General features: G+C 43.9%; 1 protein-coding gene across 2 annotated transcripts in view; it reads right to left on the minus strand.

Annotated features, from left to right (window-relative positions):
- LOC109892926 (transmembrane protein 132E) overlaps positions 1-18,112 on the minus strand; it is a 373,494-nt gene that overhangs the window by 38,359 nt on the left and 317,023 nt on the right. For both annotated transcript variants that reach the window (XM_020485814.2, XM_020485813.2), the window contains exons 4-5: positions 15,603-15,795; positions 9,926-10,069 (exon numbers count right to left, since the gene is read on the minus strand). In XM_020485814.2, coding sequence (XP_020341403.1) covers positions 9,926-10,069; positions 15,603-15,795 — 337 coding nt within the window. The remainder of the gene's footprint in view (positions 1-9,925; positions 10,070-15,602; positions 15,796-18,112) is intronic.

An 18,112-nucleotide genomic window follows, 5' to 3' on the forward strand; every position in this document is an offset into this window, starting at 1 on the left:
CTGCATTATTGACTGTATGTTTGTTTTTACTCCATGTGTAACTCTGTGTCGTTTTATCTGTCGAACTGCTTTGCTTTATCTTGGCCAGGTCACAATTGTAAATGAGAACTTGTTCTCAACTTGCCTACCTGGTTAAATAAAGGTAAAATAAAAATAAATAAAAAACATCATTTCCCATCAATTCCCATTATTAAAGTGGCTGGAGTTGAGTCAGTGTGTTGGCAGCAGCCACTCAATGTTAGTGGTGGCTGTTTAACAGTGTGATGGCCTTGAGATAGAAGCTGTTTTTCAGTCTCTCAGGCCCAGCTTTGATGCACCTGTACTGACCTCGCCTTCTGGATGAGGTGGGGTGAACAGGCAGTGGCTCGGGTGGTTGTTGTCCTTGATGATCTTTATGGCCTTCCTGTGACATCGGGTGGTGTAGGTGTCCTGGAGGGCAGGTAGTTTGCCCCCGGTGATGCGTTGTGCAGACCTCACTACCCTCTGGAGAGCCTTACGGTTGTGGGCGGAGCAGTTGCCGTACCAGGCGGTGATACAGCCCGCCAGGATGCTCTCGATTGTGCATCTGTAGAAGTTTGTGAGTGCTTTTGGTGACAAGTCGAATTTCTTCAGCCTCCTGAGGTTGAAGAGGCGCTGCTGCGCCTTCTTCACGATGCTGTCTGTGTGGGTGGACCAATTCAATTTGTCTGTGATGTGTACGCCGAGGAACTTAAAACTTCCTACCCTCTCCACTACTGTTCCATCGATGTGGATAGGGGGGTGTTCCCTCTGCTGTTTCCTGAAGTCCACAATCATCTCCTTAGTTTTGTTGAGGTTATTTTCCTGACACCACACTCCGAGGGCCCTCACCTCCTCCCTGTAGGCCGTCTCGTCGTTGTTGGTAATCAAGCCTACCACTGTTGTGTCGTGCGTGAACAGGGAGTACAGGAGAGGGCTCAGAACGCACCCTTGTGGGGCCCCAGTGTTGAGGGTCAGCGGGGTGGAGATGTTGTTGCCTACCCTCACCACCTGGGGGCGGCCCGTCAGGAAGTCCAGTACCCAGTTGCACAGGGCGGGGTCGAGACCCAGGGTCTCAAGCTTGATGGCGAGCTTGGAGGGCACTATGGTGTTAAATGCCGAGCTGTAGTCGATGAACAGCATTCTCACATAGGTATTCCTCTTGTCCAGATGGGTTAGGGCAGTGTGCAGTGTGGTTGAGATTGCATCGTCTGTGGACCTATTTGGGCGGTAAGCAAATTGGAGTGGGTCTAGGGTGTCAGGTAGGGTGGAGGTGATATGGTCCTTGACTAGTCTCTCAAAGCACTTCATGATGACGGAAGTGAGTGCTACGGGGCGGTAGTCGTTTAGCTCAGTTACCTTAGCTTTCTTGGGAACAGGAACAATGGTGGCCCTCTTGAAGCATGTGGGAACAACAGACTGGGATAGTCTGTAAACACACCAGCCAGCTGGTCTGCGCATGCTCTGAGGGCGCAGCCGGGGATACCGTCTGGTTTAAACACGTTTAAATGTTTTACTCACCTCGGCTGCAGTGAAGGAGAGTCCGCATGTTTTGGTTGCAGGCCGTGTCAGTGGCACTGTATTGTCCTCAAAGCGGGCAAAAAAGTTATTTAGTCTGCCTAGGAGCAAGACATCCTGGTCCGTGACGGGGCTGGTTTTCTTTTTGTAATCCGTGATTGACTGTAGACCCTGCCACATACCTCTTGTGTCTGAGCCGTTGAATTGAGATTCTACTTTGTCTCTATACTGACGCTTTGATTGCCTTGCGGAGGGATAGCTACACTGTTTGTATTCGGTCATGTTTCCGGTCACCTTGCCCTGATTAAAAGCAGTGGTTCGCGCTTTCAGTTTCACGTGAATGCTGCCATCAATCCACGGTTTCTGGTTTGGGAATGTTTTAATCGTTGCTGTGGGAACGACATCTTCAACGCACGTTCTAATGAACTCGCTCACCGAATCAGCGTATTCGTCAATGTTGTTGTTTGATGCAATACGAAACATATCCCAGTCCACGTGATGGAAGCAGTCTTGGAGTGTGGAATCAGATTGGTCGGACCAGCGTTGAACAGACCTCAGCGCGGGAGCTTCTTGTTTTAGTTTCTGTCTGTAGGCAGGGATCAACAAAATGGAGTCGTGGTCAGCTTTTCCGAAAGGAGAGCGGGGCAGGGCCTTATATGCGTCGCGGAAGTTAGAATAGCAATGATCCAAGGTTTTTCCAGCCCTGGTTGCGCAATCGATATGCTGCTACAATTTGAGGAGTCTTGTTTTCAGATTAGCCTTGTTAAAATCCCCAGCTACAATGAATGCAGCATCAGGATATATGGATTCCAGTTTGCAAAGAGTCAAATAAAGTTTGTTCAGAGCCATCGATGTGTCTGCTTGGGGGGGAATATATACGGCTGTGATTATAATCGAAGAGAATTCCCTTGGTAGATAATGCGGTCTAAATTTGTAAATCAGGTGAACAGAAGGACTTGAGTACCTGTATGTTGTTATGATCACACCACGTCATGTTAACCATGAAGCATACGCCCCCGCCCCTCTTCTTACCAGAAAGATGTTTGTTTCTGTCTGCGCGATGCGTGGAGAAACCAGTTGGCTGCACCGACTCCGATAGCATCTCTCCAGTGAGCCATGTTTCCGTGAAGCAAAGAACGTTACAGTCTCTGATGTCCCTCTGGAATGCTACCCTTGCTCGGATTTCATCAACCTTGTTGTCAAGAGACTGGATATTGGCGAGAAGAATGCTAGGGAGTGGTGCACGATGTGCCCGTCTCCAGAGTTTGACCAGAAGACCGCTTCGTTTCCCCCTTTTACGAAGTTGTTTTTTTGGGTCGTCGGCTGGGATCCATTCCGTTGTCCTGGGTGAAAGGCAGAACACAGGATCCGCTTCGCGAAAGTCATATTCTTGGTCGTACTGATGGTGAGTTGAAGCTGCTCTTATATTCAGTAGTTCTTCTCGACTGTATGTGATGAAACCTAAGATGACCTGGAGTACCAATGTAAGAAATAACACGTAAAAAACAAAAAACTGCATAGTTTCCTAGGAACGCGAAGCGAGGCGGCCATCTCTGTCGGCGCCGGAAGTCAATAGTATTCAGACCCTTTGCTATGAGACTCGAAATTGAGCACAGGTGCATCCTTTTTCCATTGATAATCCTTGAGATGTTTCTACAACTTTATTGGAGTCCACCTGTGGTAAATTCAATTGATTGGACATGATTTGGAAAGGTACCACCTGTGTCTACAAAGTCCCACAGTTGACAGGGCATGTCAGAGCAAAAACCAAACCATGAGGTCGAAGGAATTGTCCATAAAGCTCTGGGACACGATTGTGTTGAGGCACAGATCTGGAGAAGGGCACCAAAAAAAATTCTGCATCATTGAACGTACCCAAGAACACTGTGGCCTCCGTCATTCTTAAATGGTTTTGGAACAATCAAGACTCTTTCTCGAGCTGGCCGCCCGGCCAAACTGAGCATACGGGGGAGAAGGGCCTTGGACAGGGAGGTGACCAAGAACCCGATGGTCACTCTGATAGAGCTCCAGAGTTCCTCTGTGGAGATGGGAGAACCTTCTAGAAGGACAACCATCTCTGCAGCACTCCATCAATCAGGCCTTTATGATAGAGTGGCCAAATGGAAGCCAGTCAGGACCTCAGACTGGGGCGAAGGTTCACCTTCTAACAGACAACAACCCTCAGCTCACAGCCAAGACAATGCACGAGTGGCTTCGGGACAAGTCTCTGAATGTCCTTGAGTGGCCTAGCCAGAACTTCAACCCAATCAAACATCTCTGGAGAGACCTAAAAACAACTGTGCAGCAACGCTCCCCATCCAACCGGACAAAGCTTGAGAGGATCTGCAGAGAAGAAGAGAGAGAAACTCCCCAAATACAGTTGTGCCAAGCTTGCAACGTCATAACCAAAAGTCTTGAAGGTGTAATTCCTGCCAAAGGTGCTTCAACAAAGTACTGAGTAAAGGGTCTGAATACTTATGTAAATGTGATGTGTTTTTTATTTTTAATACATTTGTAAAAAATTCTAAAACCAGCTGAAGGAAATAGAGAGTACACATATTCCTTTTTTCCGCTTACAGAGTATGTGCAATGTGTACTATTTTTAGGTCGCAGTAATCCTCCTTTGTGAACGTTCCAATATTTTGCCACGAGGGGCTGTATTTTTGTAATTAGAAATATCTGAGAACACAGTATAAACAACACTACTTGAGGGTTTTCTCCAATCTAATTTGCGTCTCTTGTTGAGTGTAAGAATTGGCTCTTAAGTACAACCTACTCAAAGCCTTTAAAAATCATTCATGGGGTGCATGCTCCCCCCTCTACCCCACTCATCCCACCCACCACTACTTTCTGTGTTATGATCTACACACAATTATGTGGAGACACACTGCATAATATACTAACACAAGCTTTCAGGCAACAGATAATTCATAGAATATGAAAGCTTAATACACCAGGCACCCACAAAATTCTGTTTATTTATTTTTTATCCAGCAGTCATTTGGCACAGAATTTCTCATAAATAGCCATCCCTTAAATACTAAAATATTTACTGTAATAAATAGCAAGGTTTGCTTTAGCTTTTGGGATACCATCAATGATTTATCTGGCAGTCGGAGGCAGCTGACACTAATCAAAGGAGCTAATCTCTTACAAATGGAGGTTGGAGTCTTCTCAGTTCTGGGGATTCATCATATTGGGGGGACTGGGTAATAAAATACCCAGTTCATCCAGACAGGCCTCTCCACTCTGCAACCAATACAGGCCGGGTCGGAAGCCTTCAGCGAGAGTAAAGTATTTATCTTTCTTTCCCTTTTTCTGATCATTGGCGTATTCTTAAACCACCTTTGTGTGAATAGGGATTTCGGGATTATATTTGTCTGCCGGAGATCTAGGATGACAGTTGGAATCAGCGTAATAGACTTTTGGCATACTGAATTATGACAATTAGGTTATTGCTTGCCAGAAGGGCCAAGCACAGACTTTTCAGGGGCAGGTGCTCTGCCACACACACATTTTAAGCAAGTTAGTACACAGTGCTTCACTCTTTTTCCTGATTGACATCAGAAAAAGAGTGTGGGCTATCAGCTGATCATTGATGTTGATGATTGATGCAAATATGCTAGTTACAGGTGTAGGATCTTAACTGGAGCCAGTTTGCTAAAATAATACATTTTTGTTAGGGCAAATTAACTAAAATGCTCAATTTCTTTTACTGATTGTGATTCATCTTCAACGCTTGTATCAAATAATAACTTCATAATTTAATATTCATAATTGTCTAACTCGGGCCTCCCAAGTGGCGCAGCGGTCTAAGGCACTGCATCGGAGTGTTGAAGTCACTACAGTCTGGGGTTCGATCCCAGGCTGTGTCACAGCCAGCCGTGACCTGGAGTCCCATAGGGCGGTGCACAATTGGCCCAGCGTCATCCGGGTTAGAGGAGGGTTTGGTCGGGGAGCTTTCCTTGGCTCATCGCGCTCTAGCGACTCCTTGTGGCGGGCAAGTTGACAAACAGTCGTCAGTTGAATTGTGTTTCCACCCACACATCGGTGTGGCTGGCTTCCGGGTTCAACCGAGCGGGTGTTACGAAGCAGCGCAGCTTTGCGGGTCATATTTCGAAAGACGCATTACTCTATTTTCACCTCTCCCGAGCCCGTTGCAGCGATGACACAAGATTGGATTGCAATTGGATATCACAAATTGGGGAGAAAAAGGGGGTAAAATTACAACAGCAATAAAAAACATAATAATTGTCTAACTCATGATATATATAGTGGCTTGTGTAGATATTTTAGTATGGTGGTTAGCTAGAGTGTAGACTACCTGTGTTGCTGCTGCCCTGATATACATGTACAACTCCCGACTGAAAAAGGGATGGAGTTGGATCGGAGGGTCATTGATGCAGTCGCTACTCTCGATGTCAGCCAACCAGACTGAATATTGATGATGATGTAGGTTAAATCAAGCGTTATCAAGTGTTAATCAAATGTTATGATGCTGTGGCAGTACACACTCGACCGATGACCACATCTCTCAAGCCATATGCCTTTTTGGATACCGGGTAAACGCAATCGTCGTACAGGGCAGACTTGGAAAAAGGCGCAACTGGACTCTGTACAGGGCAGATCAACAGGTGCAACCAACGGATGGGGTGGGGGGTGGTGAACTAGACAAAGTTGCAACGAATTGCGGCGGGCAGTGGGTTCCGAACAACAATGAGAAACCTTTATACAAAAAGGTTTTTAGGGGAAAATTATACCATCACCCAAAAGGACACTTTGGAGACTGGGAGGGCAAAGGGGCATGTGTCTGCACTGTACAGAGCAAAGGAAATACCTGCACCCCCACCCACAGACATATCAGGTACAGTCATCCTCTGTACCAAAACCACCACAGTGCACCCTCCACACCTGTGACCTACCACTCTAGGCCTCCACTTTGCTTTAATGCTAACACCAGCCTCCCTATCACTCACTTTGCTGATACGCCCTCTCTAACTGCACTAACCCAAATTATCCCAGCTCCTGCAGGCAGCTAATAAACTTGTCTGGCTAATTGTGAGTCAAAAGCTGTTAACGACTACAGGCGTCAGAAGGCCAGCGGGGGTCCGTGAAAGTGCTCTAATGCACGGAGCTGCGAGCTGCCGTCGCTACATAGCCCTCTAATATTCTGTGACACCTTCCATGGTGCCAGCAGATTGCCTGGGTGGGTGCAGGGCAAAGAAAGACAGGGTGGGCACTGCCCACTATGGTGGCATCCAGGCATCCAGTTTAAACCCACAAGCAGAGATGCAGGATCAAAAAGGATCCCCACCCGCCTGCAGCACAGTATATCCACTTCGTTGAGGCGCATGCATGTGGAAAACAGAAGGTTGGTGGGGTGACCTGATAATGCTTATTCTACTGACTAATGCGTATGGATCTAATGAGAAACAATGATCACCATTTAGTGATGCACATCCCATGCTGGCCAGCCTCTGCTCACACTCTTAACTTCAACATGTGCCTCCAAACAGGATTTAGGCCTGTAATGAGTTCCGTTTGATCGCATGAGCTGTTTCAATGTTGTACAATAACTCATGCAGACTGTAGGCCTATCAATACCACCTGTTTGGTTCCTGGAGGTACAGTATATGGCAAAATAAAACATAACCTGGGCAGTGTCCATTAGGACACAAAATAAAAATGCTTTAGAATGTTTTGCAAAATAAAAAAATAAAGTGTTTTCTGGTGGTGGTATTCGACGAGTTCAAGTAGTCCTTCTCTGTTTCAGTTTGGTTATTTTCGTTTGGGGCCTAATGAACACACCCCAGTTGTGTTACTGTTGCCCTGTATTTAACATTATGAAAACATACTTGAAGGTACAGTAAGATAATCAATAATCAATTCTCTTTAATCGACAGAGGAGCACTTTGCGAAACACATCCCGTTTCATTGCTTTATCTATTCATACATGATTTCTGGGCCAGCAAGCTCCAATTGACTGGATTAAGTCCTCATTGTGAAGCTATCAACAATAATAAGACAACTTCTTCAAGACCTCTCATATACAATACCACAGCAGACAGCAAGGAGACAATACTAAAGACAGTATACCACTCAGGTGTACTTATCTCATTGCCTCACAAAGCCTTTCTTATATAAGCCTGGTCACTGGCTGAAGGTGAATGTGTCACAATGGTGTGAGAGTGCAGAATGGAGGAAACTGAGGACATGGCTGGGCAAGGGTTGGATGACCACTGGCGTGGAAGAGGGTGCTCTGCCGCTACGCGATCACATACACACACACAGCCCTGGGAGAAAGGATCAGCTGGGGGAGTCATGTCGTCTCCCGCTTGCTGACAAATCCCCAGCCCTCGCCTCCACTCGCCCAGCCTCCCCCTCTGCTTCCTGCCTTCTCCCCATACTGCCTCCCGTACTCGTGCACTCCTCCCACCCCAAACAACACAACATAAAACACCACAACAAACCCCAGTCTGAGCAGAGCACAGATGTATGGTTTAATAACAATCTTACTGTGCTCTCTCTCGCACACAAACACCATCCACTGTACATTCAAATGGGATTGGGTTATCTGCCAGCGCTGACATATATCGTGGCCTATTTATTTCAAAGGGGGAAGAAACAAACAAACAAAGAAAATAAACGCCTCAGCAAAGAGAAATGAGCACCGCGTAACGTTTTCCAAAAGTTGGGTACAAAAACAGAATACCGGCAGGTTGGCGAATATCCAAAGCTTAAAAAAACCACCTGCTTTGTTAAAAACAAAAATCCGATAAATATATCTGACGTCTACACATTTGCAATTCACAACCTATGTGCACATGGTGCGGCTTGGTTTATATAACAAGACGTTCTATATACGCTTTACTTATAGACCATGCAGAGCCTATTGTTTTGAGTGTTCCACAGACTCACCAAGGCTACACAAACACAATAATAAAATATAAGAGAATAGAGTCATCTGATTAGAATAGATCTGCATTAAGAGTGCGGTGTATGAATAATGGGAATAATGTGGCATCACGAAATGCAAGGGGAAGAGCACACAACCACACAAACTAAGTGGGTTGTCTTTGTGAACCTGTCGTTCATATTCTGTGGAGTGTTGTATAGAACTGTCAGGACTCATGTACATCTCGGCGTGAAGGGCTCATCTTGCATTAGCTTCTAAAGTTCAATGGCAGGGGCAGTGAACCAAAGTCCACTCAATAACACTGCGCTAATGCAGCTCGTCTTGAAACCATTCTAAACCTTATCACATACAGATTAATGGCAAAAAGTAATGCTTTTTATTCATGCTCTGGCATATTGATCCTAGTATTATCACACATATGAATGTCAGAATAAGATTAGGGGCTGTCTGTATTCTGTCTGTGTTTTACAGCTGATGCTTTTTCCTCTATTTATTCCAAATGAATTTGCATTATAATTATGCATTCCCCTTTAAATAATCCCACACGATAATCTCAAATGAACAAAAATGCATAAATCCACATAAAAACAATTGCCTATAATTTTTCTCTACATCACATGTATAATTTTCTCACATGTCCTGTAAGGTGTCGTAGTGCTGTCATCAAACGCGCTCGAAGAGAATCAACAAGTACATTTGGATTCAATTTCAGAGGTCGCAGCCTCCTTTATCCAACTCTTTCTACAACAAAATGGGATTTACCAACACTGTTTATGGGGTTTGCTTCTTTAATCCACAAATGGGAGTTGATGTTGCATACCCCAGCTGTGGCTCCCAATGGGCTAGAGTTGTGTTGGTGACTCATCCCAGGACACTAGCAACGTCTCCTCACCTCCAGGTATCCTACTTGGCTAAGGTCAGGTCCCAAATGGCACCCTATTCCCTATTTAGTGCACTACTTCAGGGCCCATAGGGCTCCGGTCAAAAGTTGTGCACTATATAGGGCATACGGATCCATTTGGGACACAGCCTAAGTGAATGGAAATGGATGGTAGGCCTTGCACCAGATAATGCAGCTAGAGTAAACTAAGGTCTGGAGAAACGGTGGCAACCAGACTAGGCATCCTTCAGAGCTATTACTGTGCTTTGTAGCCTATTGATTTTGGTGTACCAGTAAGACTATGAACATCCATTGATTCATCTGTGGGGGGTTCAAAAGCAACTGAGTCAAGAGCACATAATTATGGACAGCCATGTAAAGAGGTTTTGATGTTCGCATGATGGTATATTAAAGTGTGCTGCAGGCCCATTAGGGTGTGTACAAGTACGGTGGGATTCCATTTGGTAGCAGATGCATTACCAAGACAATATCATTCTTAGAGGGATAGGGTTGAGAAATGCCGGTAACATTCCCAAAAGTCCAAGGTATTCCAAAATCACAGTTGGGAAAGTTACTGGAACTGTGCAACCTAAGAGGGAACTACTGTACCTTACCTTCACAATGTCTTCGTTAGAGGACTTGCACTCTACGAAGGATGATACATCAGTCACGACTCCACTCATTTCAATGGAGACCACTTTCACGGGAATGGCCACGGTTCGGCCAGTCAGTATCGCAGTGTTAATGATTTCGGTGTCCTGTAGAGTTTAAAGGAGAGAGGGAACAAACATGAAACAGTGTTAGATAGTGTTTATCGCACATTTATTTCACTGAGTACTACCAATATTAACTTTTCAAAAAGGAAGTCCAAAGAGTTCTGCTGGAAGCCATTCTCAGTGGTCGGCTTGGTTTGATTTGAAATGGGCCACCCCTTTTTGATACATTTCACCACACGAGGTATGCATTTTCAAAAGATACACTGTAGAGGTGTCCTCAAATGTTCCAATGAACACTTTGAAAAGAAAATGAAGTGAGACAAGATAAAACATTTTTAGAATGCAGAAAGAGAATAATGAACATCAATCACTGTGCAGGACAGTTTTATGTTTTCCCCTTCACGCTGCAACTGTATGTTAGGGAAAAAAGGCGTTCGCATTGACAATGTATGCAAAGTCATTTGAGTTGTGAAGTGAAACATTCAGTCTTCATCAAGCGGATGGAAATATGAAATATGAAAGAGAAGTGAAATGCCTAAGGAAATTATCTTTTCATAGCCCTGCAAAACATTATATCGTCGTCAAAACCTTTTTGTCTGTCCTCATAATTTTGGTTACAGTTAGAGAATCTGCGTTATCATATTATTTGCACTAAGGCGGAAAACAGTCTAGGGTCACTAATAGATGCCTGAAATCACAATGCTGGGGAATATACACTGAGTACACAAAATATTAAGAACACCTACTCTTTCCATGACATAGACTGACCAGGTGGATCCTTATTGATGTCACTTGTTAAATCCACTTCAATCAGTGTAGATGAAGGTGACGAGACAGAAGGACTTGTAAACCTTGATACATTTGAGACATGGATTGTGTATATTTGCCATTCAGAGTGTAAATGGGCAAGACAAAAAATGTAAGTGCCTTTGAACGGGGAATGGTAGTAGGTGCCAGGCGCACCGGTTTGTGTCAAGAATGGTCCAGCACCTAAAAGACATCCAGTCAACTTAACACAACAGTGGAAAACATTGGAGTCAACATGGACCAGCATCCCTGTGGAATGCTTTCGACACCTTGTAGAGTCCATGCTCTGCTGAATTGAGGCTGTTCTGGGAAGGGGTGGGGAACACAATATTAGGAAGGTGTCCATAATGTTTAGTATATTCAGTGTAAACTGACTTGAGAACTGATTATAAACAGAGCCAAGACCATCAGCAGATGTACACTTATTTTATGACTCCAGTGATATAGAAACAGCCAATTAAAATGCACACTGAGTCTTCAATTGGACGACTTTGAATTCATTATTTTGGCGGAATGAATGTGAGCTGTGCGGGGGTAATGAGTTAGGCTCTAATTTGTGTCCCTCGTGACCCTCTAGAGAAAACACAAATCATGTAAATGTGCCTTTGATTTCAATCAAAACACTATATTTAAATATCTGTTTTGTATCAAGCCTCAGAGGCAAAACAGTATTACTTAACGTGGTGTAATAAAAAAAATGGCAGCATATAAAATGCTAGTTATGTTGCACGGTCAGGTCCTGCCCAAATCAAATTAGCTGGTGCACTATTTGAACATTGATGCCATTCTACCTGCTGACACATTTATTCATAATACAATGTTTGCCAGACAATTATTCAGTGAGGAGAATGTGTAAACCTAGCCTCCCTGTTTCTTGCTAAAGAACAGCCACTCAGACGTAGACAAATGAAGGGATGGAGAAAATAGAGCCCAATAACTATTTTTCCTCACAACAAACCGCAACCTTATAGTAACAAGACGCCCCGTCCTCCATCATGTTTCTCATTTTCATGTGTCAAATGGTATTCTGCTGCATGGCTAATGTAAAAAATGTAAATCGGGGCCTGAGTATTTGCGGTGGCGGGTAGCGGTAGCTGCAGTGTCCGGTGTAATGAGTGAGAGTTTATCATGAACACAGTAAGGGGAGAGCTATCAATAACATGCAGGAGGCCATTTCAAAGTCATTAAACATTTTATAGCCCGCGAAACACCAAGGTTAACGCATTTAGACACATGAAGAAAACTGTCAGCTAGTGTTTACACAAGACAGGACTGAGACAACTCTATCAGTTCAATACACGGCGGAAATGAAAAATGCATTATACTGCTACTGTAACATTGACTAGTATCGACTACTAGTTTAGCTTTGTTCATGTGAGCATTGTTGTTTTAGATTTATTCAATTAAAGAAGCAGGGTCCATTTGAAACCAAGTAACCAAATGACAAGCAATGAGAGAGCGAATTAAGGTTGGCAGCCCTCAGTTGTTGAGTTTTGACGAAGCCGATTAGCAAGCGAAACTCATCAAAGCCTCTGCTGCTTACTGTGCCCTAGCTCCTATTCCTCATGTAAATGATCAAAATGCAACGTCAGATGTGCCAGATATGTGGTGTGTGTGTGTGTGTGTGTGTGTGTGTGTCATGCGACTTTTTGCCATAGGGGCCTCGGCAAAGACGCTGTCATGTTTTATTTATCATCTGTTCGCTACTGCGGCAGCATGGCGCAGTGGTGGAGCCAACAACACAGTACCCCGCTATTCCCCTCCCTCCTCTCCTTTGCGCCCTCATCCCCCTCTCCTGCTCTCTCCACCTCCCCATCCCCCGTTTATGAGAAGCCCCTGAGAGGGCTCTTTGGCGCGGGGTGCTAATTGCGCCGAGAATGTGGCAGCCAGGGGGACCTGGCTGGGGCCCTGACAGGACAAAAGTGATGGAGCCCGGCCTGATTTAACCACATTATCCTGGAAGATGCACTCTGCACTGTAAATTCACCCGCTTCCTTCCCACCTCCTCCTCCCTCCCCAGCTACTGTCTCCCCACTCCCCTCCTCCCCAGTATTAGTGGCTCAGCTCTGCCTGGCATTGACTCTGCTTAGCAAAGCTTTTACTTCCTGGAAGAAAAAAAATTCTCCTCTAGTTATTTTTCTCCACCTCTCCCTCTCTCGTTCATGCTAGAGCTAAATCAGAGAGGATATTAATTTTGCGCACTTGGCGTGCCATGTTCTTCTCAGTCCCTCGCCTGCATTTTTTTTTGTTACTCAAGATACAAAATGCATCTTGTGTGTTTTTCCGGATTGCCTCATTCTGCTGTCTCCCAAATCCATGCAGAAAAAAAATATTAATGTGAGCATTCTGGTTTCTAACAAGCTAGCAGAGGATGTGTGCAGTGGTAAACACAACGTGCAGAGCCTCTTGTCGCTACTATTACTGTTACAATCATTTCACACAAAGAGACCTGGGATTATGTGGCATTGGATTCTGCCTAAGTCCCAAATGGCATGCTATTCCATATAGTGCAATACCTTTGACCAGAGCCCTATGGGAATAGGGTGCAATTTGGGACACAGACTTGGTCTTCCCTCTTATAGTACATGAATGAGAAACAGTGAAACACAGCAACTGAAATGGCATGAAATGGCACAGGTTTCTAGCCTGACGACTCACACTAAATTCTTCCGCTGCTCTGTCATTCACTACATTCTTTAGTCTTAGACTGCAATCATTGAAGTCGTTTGTGGTGACGAGGGGCATTGTACAAAACAAATTCATCAGCGATTGGATCGTCTCTAACCAGTACCAAAGCCAATGACAAATTTTCAACCTGCCGCTTTACCACGTTTGTAATGGCTCTGGCCCAACCCACTGATTTCTGGACCAATCAGATGGCCCTGAATGTGTTCGCATTTAGTGAAGGGTCAGGGAGGTACTCAGATCCAGACTCATTGCGAAGAATAAACGAACATCCGTGGGCGTGGCGAAGCGTTTGGCCGGAGCAAGGAGTCTGGGTAGCCAGGCAAGCAGGTTGCCTCGGCTTTTGCAATTTTTTGGACTCTGGCTCCTTTCAACTGAACTCCTATCTTCATCACTCTGCCTGACCTCTCTAATAAAGCCTTTGAAGCACACCGTCATGTTTCGTGAATAGAGAGAGATTTTCTTCTTCCTCGCTTAATAACCTCTGTAGTCTTCAGCACCTGGGCACTTACTTCTCTGCAACTTGTGGCATTTTAAACCTATATAAATATATGCGGGACTGAGAGAGCTAAGTATCGCTTTAACATTTGCCCAAGCAGCTGAATTTTAATAGCCTAATAATGAAGTCTCTCTCCCTGAGACTTTTCACAGGCTCCCTTCACCAAATAAAGGGAGGTGAAACCACACAGGAGGTGACTTGACCTTTCAGGACTGGCCCTCTGCCTTCCTATTACTTGATTAATGTCCCTCATTTCCACAAGCGGTGTTTACGGCTTACTAATTGCCCCTTTTCATGAGATAGGAATGGAGGCGCCAGACAGACTCTTCGCATGGTGTGCCATTACTAGGTGGCCTTGGCGGCCTTCTCTTAGCAGGTGAAATGAGCATTGAGCTAGTGAAAGAGAACCTCAAGTGTTGATAAGCATGCTTACCTATGACAATGGGGATCGAAGGTCCTTTATCTTCTTGGATATAGGGGGCGCTCTTTTAATTTATGGATAAAAAAACGTTCCCATTTTAAACAAGATATTTTCACGAAAAGATGCTTGACTATGCTTCTAATTTACATATTTGGAAAGAAACTCTGACGTTTCCAAAACTGCAAAGATATTGTCTGTGAGTGCCACAGAACTAATGCTACAGGCGAAACCAAGATGAAATTTCATACAGGAAGTGCCCCAGATTTTGAATGCGCTGTATTCCAATGTCTCCTTATATGGCTGTGTATGGGTCACGAATGAGCTTAGACTTTCTGTATTTGTAGGCAAATCATTGGAAGATTGACCTTAAGAGACTACATCTACCAGGTGGCCGCTTGGTGTTGCAATTATTGCGTAATCTCCAGCTGCGTGTATTTTTCGTTTGCTTCGAGGAGAAACACAGCTGCCACGAATGATTTATCATCGAATAGATATGTGAAAAACACCTTGAGGATTGATTCTAAACAACGTTTGCCATGTTTCTGTCGATATTATGGAGTTAATTTGGTAAAAAGTTTGGCGTTGTAGAGACTGCATTTTCTGATTTTTTTCTTAGCCAAACGTGATGAACAAAACGGAGCGATTTCTCCTACACAAATAATATTTTTGGAAAAAATGAACATTTGCTATCTAACTGAGAGTCTCCTCATTGAAAACATCCGAAGTTCTTCAAAGGTAAATGATTTTATTTGAATGCTTTTCTTGTTTTTGTGAAAATGTTGCCTGCTGAATGCTAGGCTTAATGCTATGCTAGCTATCAATACTCTTACAGAAATGCTTGTGTAGCTATGGTTGAAAAGCATATTTTGAAAATCTGAGATGACAGTGTTGTTAACAAAAGGCTAAGCTTGTGAGTGAATATATTTCTTTCATTTCATTTGCGATTTTCATGAATAGTTAACGTTGCGTTATGGTAATGAGCTTGAGGCTATAATTACGCTCCCGGATACGGGATTGCTCGACGCTAGAGGTTAATGAGAGTGGCTAACTTATTTTATGGCATGAGAGATCTGAATTGAACAGTGACAAATGTTACAATAGACAGATTCAACTGATATGAAAATTATTATAGCATACTGTATGTGATGTCACAGGTTACTCACCATGGAGAGTGGGATGATAGCCTGAATGTCCTTCTGCACCACGGTCAACTCAGTCACCACCTTCTCTGAGTCCGGAGGCGGGTTCTGTCCCCGGTAGTCGATGTTCCAGTTGATCCTCCTGGTGACTGATTGGCTGGTGAAGTTCTCCATCTCAAAGTCCAGTTGCATCACCTCGATATTGGCCAGGGCATCCCTGTGGGGCGGGGAATGGAATAATTGAGCGATTATAGCGTAATACGTCAATTACAGCAACATGTTACCAAAAACACAGCAGGAGCCAGCACCAAATCCAGTCATTTAATTAATTTACAAGGGGCTTAATGGGGTTCAGGGCTGCATTTGAACATTAAATACGCTAATGAGTAGGCTATCAGCGTAAACAGATGTTCTGTCAAGTATAAGGCATTATTTATTCGAAACAATCAGAAAATGAAACAATTAGGCTGCTGCTTGTGCCCATCTGTTGTTTTGGAATAACCGATGAGGTCCAGAAATGTGGCATTCCTATCGACTTTTAGGAGCTACCCGACCATGCATGAGATCTCCATGCACATGCGTGAGCATGTGTGTCAGAGTGTTTTATGTTTGAGGGGTGTTTATCAAAAGATATGAACATTAACGGCAGTGCGTCAACATGGTTCTAAAAACTGTCAAATGAAGGAGGCATGAAGGCCTTCACAATGTAAGCCTCAGGTGAGTCATCACTTAAATGAATGTGACTGAACTCTGGAAACTCCAGAAGTGAGTTGAACTTCTTTCAAGGTGATCGATGAGCCTTTAATAAGCTACGCTTTGATAAAGACTATACGGTCGAGATGTGACAGTTCTTTTATAAAAGAGCCCCATGGCAAGACATTACAACTGTCTCATTGGGTGTCGATGAAGCAAAATCTGTTCATGACATTTCTATGAACATCATAACCTTTACATGACATTTCCATTATCATTACCATGGCCCATATATGTGCATAAGTACCAGCAGGTTATGGCTAGCACACATACAGTAGAGTGGTCAAATATACGATGTGAACATTCCCTCCTGTCACATTCTGACCTTAGTTCTTTTGTTATGTCTTTGTTTTAGTATGGTCAGGGTGTGAGTTGGGTGGGTTGTCTATGTTAGTTTTTCTATGATTTGCTATTTCTGTGTTTGGCCTGGTATGGTTCTCAGTCAGAGGCAGCTGTCAATCGTTGTCCCTGATGGAGAACCATATTTAGGTAGTTGTTTTCTATTGTGTTTCGTGGGTGATTATCTTCCGTGTTAGTGTTTGTTTCCACACGGGACCGTTTCGTTTGTTTCACTTTGTCATTTGTATTTTTGTAGTGTTCATTTTGTCTTATTAAAATGGACACTTACCACGCTGCAAATTGGTTCGACCTCTCTTACTCCTCATCAGAGGAAGATGACTGTCACGCCCGTGTCAAAGTATTTTGTGTTTATCTTTATGTATTTGGTCAGGCCAGGGTGTGGCATGGGGTTTTTGTAATTGTGGTGTGTTTTGTCTTGGGGTTTTGGTGTTAGTATTGGGATTGTAGCGTAGTGGGTTATCTAGCAAAGTCTATGGCTGTCTGGAGTGGTTCTCAATTAGAGGCAGGTGTTTATCGTTGTCTCTGATTGGGAACCATATTTAGGCAGCCATATTCTTTGAGTTTGTTGTGGGTGATTGTCCTTAGTGTCCTATGTATACTCTCAGTTAGTTTGCACCAGATAGGCTGTTTCGGTTTCGTTTATTGTTTTTGTAGTGTTCGTGTAAGTTCGTGTTTCTTTGTTTTATTAAACATGAATCTCAATCAACACGCTGCGTTTTGGTCCGATCCTTGTTCTACCTCTTCGTCAGAGGAGGATATAGAAGAAAACCGTAACAATGACGAACGTTACACCTCCTTCCATTTCAAACATCCATTACATTAACCACATGTACAGTAAACAAACTGTGTACTTGAACAAGCGTTAGTTTCGACTGGGCAAAGATTACCATTTATCTTTTCACCCGGTTTCATTCCATACATTTAATATGTACTAAAACATTCAATAAATTCTGCTTTTGAATGATTTATCTTCTTGTAAGATGATATAAAACTATTGAATCAACTGTGGAATGACTATACCAGCAGACCAACATACTATATATGTTTAATATACCACCTTTACTATTGCTCCAATTTGCGACGAAACAATCACATTTAAAAGACACATTCTGCACCGAGCAGCAGTATAGGCCCTACAGTAGGTTCCCGGTTTACAAGACCATTACAGCCAACCTTGACCTGGATCTGAAATTATCCATCCCTCCGCAGAGAGAAGGTAAGTCTGTTATTCAAAGGGAAAATGGCAGCATTGTAATGAAATTGGGGAGCCAAGTCCCTATCTGCAGTACAGCACTTCTCATAAAGGGCCTTACTGGAAACAGCATGATGAGAGCTGACAGCCTAAATAAGTTCTGCCTGTTTGTCTCAACATCACACACAGAATATTCTACTCCTTTATCCGTGACACTCCTTGTGAAACA

The sequence above is a fragment of the Oncorhynchus kisutch genome, linkage group LG6 (assembly GCF_002021735.2).
Source record: "Oncorhynchus kisutch isolate 150728-3 linkage group LG6, Okis_V2, whole genome shotgun sequence".
Taxonomy (NCBI): Eukaryota; Metazoa; Chordata; class Actinopteri; order Salmoniformes; family Salmonidae; genus Oncorhynchus; species Oncorhynchus kisutch.